Source organism: Portunus trituberculatus, chromosome 7, assembly GCF_017591435.1.
Source record: "Portunus trituberculatus isolate SZX2019 chromosome 7, ASM1759143v1, whole genome shotgun sequence".
Lineage (NCBI taxonomy): Eukaryota > Metazoa > Arthropoda > Malacostraca > Decapoda > Portunidae > Portunus > Portunus trituberculatus.
This window is the reverse complement of record NC_059261.1, coordinates 2,811,913-2,821,043: the sequence shown is the minus strand read 5'-3', so window position 1 is coordinate 2,821,043 and position 9,131 is coordinate 2,811,913. Positions and strand designations below refer to the sequence as shown.

Below are 9,131 nucleotides of genomic sequence, written 5' to 3'. Positions count from 1 at the left end.
CTTCTTACTCTTGTTCTTCTCTTCCATCCCCTGTCTATCCCCCACGCACGCACGCACGCATCAGAGCCAAAGTAACAGTTTTAGATTGATCTCGTATCGGCCGTTGAATTAAAAAAAAAGAGGCCTATGCCGATATGCGTCAAAATGCTTAATATCGGTGCCGATAATTATCGGCCTGGCCGATAATCGGTCGATCCTTAATAAAAACACGAATGAAAAAAAGTGACACAAACATCTCTTTTAAATTATCCTCCACCTACGTGTGACATTCCTCAATTTATTTCACTCCACTTCACTCCACTCCCCCGCGTTTCTGAGCTCTCCATCTTGTTCTTGGTTCATCCTGCTCCAGTGCCTCCCTCCCGCGGCGCCAACCATTAGCCCAGCACCGCATTATCACCTTGTCTGGAACCCCGGCACGGTCTGTCCATCTCGGGGCAGTCTTAGTGGTAGTGGTAATATTAGCTTGAGGACGCAGGAAGTGACGTGAAGTATGGAGTAGTGTTTGATCAAAGTTGTTGCTGTTATTGTTGTTGTTGTTGTTGTTGTTGTTCTTATTGTTATTGTGACAGTAGAATTTATTGATTTTTATATTGATTTACTGCGTTCCACTTTATTTTATATATACATTTTTGTCTTTTATTCGCTTATTTTACTTGAATATTTTGTTTATTCTGAATTAGTTTTGTTTGTAAGAGTTTTTCAGTATTTATATCCGATTGTTCATTGCTTTATGCATTCAATGTGTGTGTGTGTGTGTGTGTGTGTGTGTGTTAGGTTCCATGCAAAAGATCTACAACTTTACACACTGACATTATTTCCCTGCGAGTGTTAGTCTGGCTTGGGTCGAGGAAATGCGGGGATGGAAATATTGGGAAAGCATCTTTTTACCCTCAGCTTCATTAATGACTACCTCGTTGTCTGCCTGAAGGACAAGCGTAACTTTCTACTCAATCTGCAGCTGCCTTGGTTTGCCTCACGGGATGAACAGGACTGTGAATTGTCTGCATACGTTGCTTCTATCTTCTCATGTTCATGACGGACAGATTTTGCTGTTTCGTTCCTTTCGTTGTAGCTTGGACACTTGACTCGCTGGTTTGCGTAGGCTGCAGTTTTACAGAAGGGATGCCACTGAATAATGGTAAAGATTCTATGACTCATAAGAAAAAGAATGAAAGCCTTGCATACAATATAGTTGTGTTAAGATAATAATGATAATACGTGCACGCGCATCAGTTTTAACTACATTGTAACTATGTGAATCCCCATTTCATTATACATGTAGATGAATTCCGCCTTCAAATAATCTTGCATTGTCAAAGTATCTCAAAGTTTCGAAGCAGCTGACCAAAGCAACGCGGCTCCCAGCTCAGGCGGCCAGTAGACCCCAGCAGCTAGCAGTGTTCGTGTGTAGCTGTGTGTTTTTTCTCGAGCATTTATTAGTGATCAAGGTGGAAGAGGACTGCCGTGGCGCTACTCAAGGCCCAGCAGGTGTGTTGAGAGTGTGATGAGTCTGTGTGGTCACGGCATGTGTTGGTGTGTGGTGAACAGTGACTGTTTCCCTCTTCAGCTTGGCGATGGTGAGTGACGCCACCATTTCAGGGAGCCATTGAGTTACCACCGCCACACTCAACACCTTTTTGTACTGCCCGCTGTGCCTGTTGAAAGACTTCACTGTCGCCGAGTACCTTGAACCATGAAAAGGGTGAAGGTTCATGTTCAAAATGGGAATTTATACGACTTGGGTGTGGACGCAAAAATCGAAGTATTATTTTACCTTTTTGCCCGTGGAAGAGAGAGAGAGAGAGAGAGAGAGAGAGAGAGAGAGAGAGAGAGAGAGAGAGAGGGGGCCGGGTAAAAGAGGTGTGGGAAGGGGAGAAGGAAGATTGAAAATGTATGTGGAGTTGGGGAAAGGGACGGGAGGGATGGAAAAGGGAATGTGGAGGGGGAGAGGAAGGAGGGAACTGAAGATGGACGTTCAGAGGCAGCTCTAGCCAATAACAGCTGTCATGAAAAAAAGGATGATAGACGTTACTTTTGCAGAGAAAGTCCGGAACCGAACATAGGTCTCTCTCTCTCTCTCTCTCTCTCTCTCTCTCTCTCTCTCTCTCTCTCTCTCTCTCTCTCTCTCTCTCTCACACACACACACACACTTGTATCACGCCTAGCACTGCCTGGGCGTCACGTCACCTTGATCCACACTTTTTCTTGAGAGACGAGATTCCGGATTAATATTATTTGCTCAATATGGAGTGATCGAGCAGGCGGGAAAGGAGAGTAGCAGGGCACACATGATTAGAAGAGGCAGAGCTGTCACTGAACGAGAGAGAGAGAGAGAGAGAGAGAGAGAGAGAGAGAGAGAGAGAGAGAGAGAGAGAGACTTGCGCAAACTCACGTACGTACAGGTAAAAGAAAGAATATTCAGACAAGCTGAAATAAAAAAGAAATGCAAATGAAGTTAGCCTCAATAAAAAGAGAATAGAGAATGCAAGAAATAAGACTTGTGTAAACTTTCCATAATGACGTTGCAAAAGTTGTTAATATTGCCAAAGAAAAGACATTAAGTGAGGATTTAAAAGTGTTTGTTTGCTACCAGCTTACTGAACCTAACCTAACCTGAGCTAACCTAACCTTGCACAACATAACATAAACTGACTCAACCTCGTCTTTCCTATGACTTGCGAACTGACTCTACCTAACCTAACTTTACCTAACCTGACGTAGCTTATTCTAACCCCACCAGTACTGTCCTCCTCCCTTGTGCAGATGTCCCGGAGAGTGCAACATTCACTAAGGACATAAACACGCACCTTTTCTTAACTAAATCCAACCTCGCCTAACTTTGCGTAACTCAATTTCACTAAGCTTGAATGTCAATCTCATCAACGTACACGCACGCACACACGCGCGCGCACACACACACACACACACACACACACACACACACACACACACACACACCAATAACTACTGCTGCTACTAGTACTGTTACTGTTACTGCTATTGCTACTGCTACTATAGTGTGCCTATCAAGTGGTTTAGAAACTATATAAAGAGGCGTGTTCAACAGGTATCCATTAATGATTCATAGTATTCCGCGATTCCTCTTCTTTACGGTGTGCCGCAGGAACTGTCATCGGACCATTGCTTTTTTGTTTGTATGTTCGTCCCTTGGCTGATGTTATTGTGGCAAATGGTCTTACCCACATGTATTACGCTGACGACCTACAGGTGACAGTTTCGTTTCCAATATGTGAACAAGAGGCTGCCCTCAGATTACTGCATTCTGGATTGGAAAAAATTATAGAATGGATGCATATTAATAAATTAAAGATCAATATAAATAAAACTGAACTTCTGTTCATGGGGAAATTCTGCCAACAGAGTCGTCTATCTTTTCAAGATTTTACCCTACAAGGGTCTGTGATCAATGCTAGCACCTCAGTGCGTAGCCTTGGTTTTTGTATAAACAATGGCCTCAGTGTTAGTACTCACATTTCTGCAATCAAGGAAATAAATTGTAAGTTACATAATCTTTACAAGATTCGAGGTTATTTGAATGAGTTTTCTGCGAACGCTATTGTCCGAGATGTAGTAATATCTAGACTGGACTACTGTAACAGCTTGTTTTATGGTGCACCAGGTAGAGATATTACTTGTTTGCAGAGGCTTCTTAACTCGGCTGCGCGTTTTGTGTCAGGTACCAGTCGGCGAGATCACATCACTCCGGTTTTGAAGCACCTTCACTGGCTTCCCATAAAACAACGTGTTGAGTATAAAGTAGCTTTTATCATATATAAGACTATGTGTATGGAGGTTCCCTCATATATGTCTGAATTGTTGTTTCCCTATGTTTCCCTGCGTCAGTTGCGCACTAAGGAAATGGGCCTTGGAGTGTCGCGCACGTACTCTTCTTTTGGTGATCGTGCCTTTTCTGTTGGTGGCGCTAAGCTTTTTAATACTCTACCTACTTCTCTTAGAAATAAAGACAGCTTACCTTTTTTTTAAAAAGGACTTAGAGACTTATCTTTTTAGACAGGCTTATGCCATGAATTATTGATTTTTCTTTAGACTTCATTATTTTTATTGATTTTAATTGCTTATTGCTTTTTGTTTTTATTTAACTTTTTAGTAATTTATTAATTTATATTTCAAGTGTGCGCTTTGAGTGTCATTTCGGTAATTAGAAAGCGCATATAAATATCCATGTACATACATAAATACATTCTACTATTACTACTACTACTACTACTACTACTACTAGTAGTAGTAGTACTGCTGCTGCTGCTGCTGCTGCTACCATAAAAAGATAATCTTATTACTGTCACCACCACCATCACTTCTATTTCGTGTATAAGAAAAGCCATTACATGGTAAGAAAGGCCACATTTCCCTCACCACGTCTCCCTCACACTGCAATGCAACACACACTTGGAGACTTGACACTCGCGAGGTGCGCGTTGTATAACCATCACGCACCCCCAGAGTACTCGCCTTTGGCTGGGCCCACCTGCAAGTTATTAGTTTTAATGCAGTGTATCGTGTTCCTTCCGGGTAATTCAAGCTGTAACATTGGCTCAAGTAAAAGCACAGAAAGTAAGTCTCCTTATCTTGCAAATAGTAGTGGTGGTGGTGGTGGTGGTGGTGGTGATTGTAGTGTTGTTGATGGTGTTGCCATTTACTGTGTTGTTATTACTGCCACTTGTACTGCTGCTGTTTTTGTTGTTGCTGCTGCTGCTGCTGCTGTTGTTGTTGTTGTTGTTGTTGTTGTTGTTGTTGTTGTTGATTATTACCATTATTGTTATTGTCATTATTACTATTACTGTTATTGTCATTATTACTATTACTGTTATTGTCATTATTACTATTACTGTTATTGTCATTAATGCTTGCTGCTGCTGCTGCTGCTGCTGCTGCTGTGTATTATTACCATTATTGTTATTGTCATTATTACTATTACTGTTAATGTTATTAATGTTTGTTGTTGTTGTTGTTGTTATTACTATTACTGTTAATGTTATTAATGTTTGTTGTTGTTGTTGTTGTTGTTGTTATTACTATTACTGTTAATGTTATTAATGTTTGTTGTTGTTGTTGTTGTTGTTGCGTATTAGCAGTAGTAATAGCGAATTAAGATGTGTGCAGTTTATATGCTCTTGAATGAAATTGACTTTTTATTTATTTATTTATTTATTTCATTTATTTATTAGTTTTATTTTTTATCTATATTTATTTATTTATTCATGTTTTAATTTTTTTTTTCTTTTGCTGTGGTAGATTGCCAAAAGTAGACTGAGTAAGAAAGGCAGGCCAGAATTGTAAGAGAAGAAAGATGAAGCAGCAAAGATTGAGACTATGAACCAAAGCGTTAGTTGTTGATAGGAGCAGAGGGGGGGCGGGGCGGTGGTGTGGTTGCCGAGTGTCTGCACCACGGCTAACCTCGCCCTCTGTGGCACAATCTGCGGGGAACAATACTCTGAACTGGTTTCTGGATTTTCTACATGACAAGTCTATTCAGGGAATGACTTTTCTGATAATTTCATTCCTACTGCTTTTCTTTTTTTCTTTTTTGTTTTCAAACATGGTTTTCTCTTATTACGTCTCGTTATTTACTCATATTTGTCGACGCTTCCAGTCTTATTCTTGTCAGTTCCATCTTATTCTGTTCTGTCATATAATGGTTCGCGTGATTTTCTTTCCTTTTAATATCTATTCTTCCTTCCAGAGCGGTGAGTGCGCGGCTCGGCGCGGAGGTCGAGGTGGCTTGAGTGCCGCTGGCGTGGTGAGTGTTTGACCATCTCCATTTGTCGTCGCTCTCCACTTCTTTGAATTAATACCAATATTTTTTTCCCATTTTGTACAAGAGTCAACATTAACCACGTCTTTCATTACTGAGGCTCGTCGGCACACTTATTCATGTATTTATTGAATTCATCCTCCATATTATTGACGTCATGTAAAATTTTAATTGTCATGAGCTGTAACCTTGCAAGATTCACTCCTTATCACTTTGTCCTTTGTATTCCTGTCACTTAGCTTTATATATATATATATATATATATATATATATATATATATATATATATATATATATATATATATATATATATATAATGTCAAATAACTTCCTATTATTATTCTTATTTGATCACCAGTATTTGTTCCGTCGTGGCCGCTCAGTTAATGATCTTACTTTCCTTAAAGTATTGTCATCTACAGATTTTGGTGAAACTTTTGCTGTTGCCTGAGACTTTTCTAAAGCATTTTGATAGAGTGTGGCGTAAAGCTTTGATTTCCAACCTACAATCTTCGGCTTTTATCCTTCTCTCTGTAACTTCATCTCAGTTTCCTTTGTAACAGTTCAATTGTCGCCGTGGGTCTCCTCAGCGGTCACGTTTGACACAAGAGATGGTGGTGGTGTGTCATGCAGTGAGGCTCGTTAGTTCCAGCTTGATGGACGCAGGCCTTTAGAAAGCGACTGAATAGAAGAATAGAGATGCTTATCCTAAAAGTACGAGATTATTCTGATAATATTAAGTAACACGATCGTCGTCATCTGAGGGCCTGGTTAGGTGAGCCGAATTAACGTTGACTCCTTCGTTTGATTTATTTAACTGTTGATTCTTTATTGTATGGATGACACTTTGAAAAAACATCATAGTTTGCCCAGAAATAAACTGTCAGTATTTGGGAATTAGAAGGCAGCGTTTGCTTCCATGATACCCATATTTGAGTTTCGCCTGTGCCTGAACTGCCAGCGCCCCAGAGCAGTCCATTCTGTGTTTTGAGGAGTGATTAGCGGAAGAATTCATTGCTTCGTTGGTTGCAAAGCGCTCCCCTTCCCATCGCTGTTAGTGGTGTTTGAACTGTCAGCCATGAAGTCCTTAGAAAGTTCTGAAGACTTCACTTCGGTCTCATTTCAGCCTGCGCGTTGTTAGGGAGGAGTGAAGCGGATGAGTGTTTTGTGCTGGAATGGAATGGAAGAGGCTGTTGATGGTGATAACAGGAACTTGGTGTACACGATGATGTAAGGAGACTGATCCACTACACCCTTGGTTTGCTGCATCCCTATATTAATATGGTAATTTTAACGTAATTGTCTGTCTCTCCTTCTGTTTGTCTGTCTATATGAATGTAGGTACGTGTTTCCATCACCTCATGATCGTAAGGGTGAGTATAAAGGAGTAAGTATGATAACATTTGCTTACTTGGTGATAAATATGGCTCCCTCCTTACGTCCCTATGGTGATAGCTATGTGTGTTACTGGTGTCTACTTGACGTTACATCGGTGCGTGTCTGTATCCATCGTGTCAGGTGCGTAGGGTAGGTGGTGTGGCATTGGGCGTGGCGTCAGGCTTCGGTCTCTTGAGTTCTATCGTCTTGGCTGCGTTACCAAATTTAATTCTGATAGGAAAAAGGAGGGCTGGTGCTTTTGTGGGCCTTGGAAACTTTAATAGTCTCCCTTAGTGTCTTTAAGCGATCACTGAAACCATGAGGACACTTGTGAAAACCCGATTAATTTTATATGGTAATGAATGTCATGAAAACATCGTTGAAATCACACTTAATTTCTATGACAGCCCCTTGAACTACCTCTAATATTCTGAGAACATCCTTGAAAACCACAATGACTTCCTATAAAACTCTATAATCATTACTGGAATCACGAAAATTCCATGAAATCCGCTTCAAACTATCTCTAGAATCATGAAAACCTATGAAATACCAATAACTTCTATAAAACCTTTTCAAATTGTCCCTAGAATCATTAAAATGCCCAAGAAATCTCAAAAACTTCCATAAAACATCTTGAAACGTCTCTTAAAGCCTTCAGAACTTTCACTCGTGTCTTTAAAACTATCATTAGAATAAAAGAAAGCATCCTCCGAAACCACATTAACTTCCGCAAGAACCTGCTAAAAAAAAAGTACAGAAGAAAAGTTAAGAGTTAAGAATTAGTGATGATATTCGAAATGGAGATGGCTATGCGTCCCGTGAGTGCCATAAGCCATAGGGGGCCCCGAGACTCAACGAGGCAGACTGGTAGTGGTATTATCTGGAGCAATGACGAGTGTACAGTTATATAGTAGTGTTAACGTCAAGTTCCCTGGGGAGAGATTTACACTCCTTCACCTTCCTTTGGTGAAATATATGGCAATGTTATGCAGTGTGTTTTTCTGCCCCTGCATCTACTATTGCTACTGCTACTCAGAATAATATGGAAATGGAATAAGCTGTGTTGAGTCAATAGGGAGCTTTTAAGGTAGAATAGACATATTTATGGATGAGGATGATAGGCAGAAATAGGTGTTCATGTTTTATACAAGACTGCCACTTGTACGCCTCATGGATTCCTCTTGTTTTCTTTCCTCTTCCTATGTTCTAACTACTGCTGCTGCTGCTGCTGCTCCGTTGCCATAGGCCCAGTACACACACACAGCTTGCACTGCCAGACATGCTTAACAAGGACATTGCTGCATTACATGGTACAAATAGTACATACATACATACATACAAACACCTTACAGTGCACAAAGCTCTGTGATGGTCCTCTCCGCCAGCTGGACCATAACAGTGTGTCTGTGTGAATGTGGATCCCTATTTCCCTTAAGTGTCAGTGTTCCCACAGCGTCAGGAAACACACAGTCAACTGTACTGTAGTTAGTCCCTAGACTGACAACTGTTAGCATTACATCCAGTACTGTCAACTACCTACAGTACTGCTACTACTACATCACTCACTGCTGGGAAGAGGACCACTGCAGCAATGCAGTGTGTGTCTCACTCCAGCACTTCACCACCAACACTGTAGCTAGTCAAGGTTCACTGCGCTGAGAGAGAACAGCAGCCCTCTGTCTTCACTGTCAGCTATGTACACTACTACTACTACATCACTGCTGGGGAGAGGACCACTGCAGCAATGCAGTGTGTGTCTCACTCCAGCACTGTAACTGCTCAAGGTTCACTGCACTGAGAGAGGGGAGCAGCCTTTTGTCTGGGTGCTGATATATACATACAGCATCCTTGGAACTCCCTCACAATGTCTGCAATTCTAGTACACTACCATCAAACAAATTCATCCCTGCATTAGCCAAGTGAGCATTGGTGTAACCCTCAGAGAACCTCTGCC

General features: G+C 41.1%; 1 protein-coding gene and 1 long non-coding RNA gene across 3 annotated transcripts in view; both read left to right on the top strand.

Moving 5' to 3' along the window:
- The window catches only part of LOC123519358, a 9,107-nt gene extending 8,617 nt beyond the window's left edge, over window positions 1–490 (top strand). The window contains exon 5 of the mRNA XM_045280621.1: window positions 353–490. Within this exon, the coding sequence (XP_045136556.1) occupies window positions 353–490 (138 nt within the window). The remainder of the gene's footprint in view (window positions 1–352) is intronic.
- Window positions 491–1,234: 744 nt separating this feature from the next.
- On the top strand, window positions 1,235–7,132 carry LOC123498157. Of its 2 annotated transcripts, none has more exons than XR_006672653.1 (3): window positions 1,235–1,491; window positions 5,726–5,782; window positions 6,924–7,132. It is a non-coding gene; the product is annotated as an uncharacterized LOC123498157 (long non-coding RNA). The 2 variants fall into 2 exon arrangements; XR_006672652.1 differs by lacking the exon at window positions 6,924–7,132 and adding an exon at window positions 6,361–6,564.
- The last annotated feature ends 1,999 nt before the right edge of the window (window positions 7,133–9,131 follow it).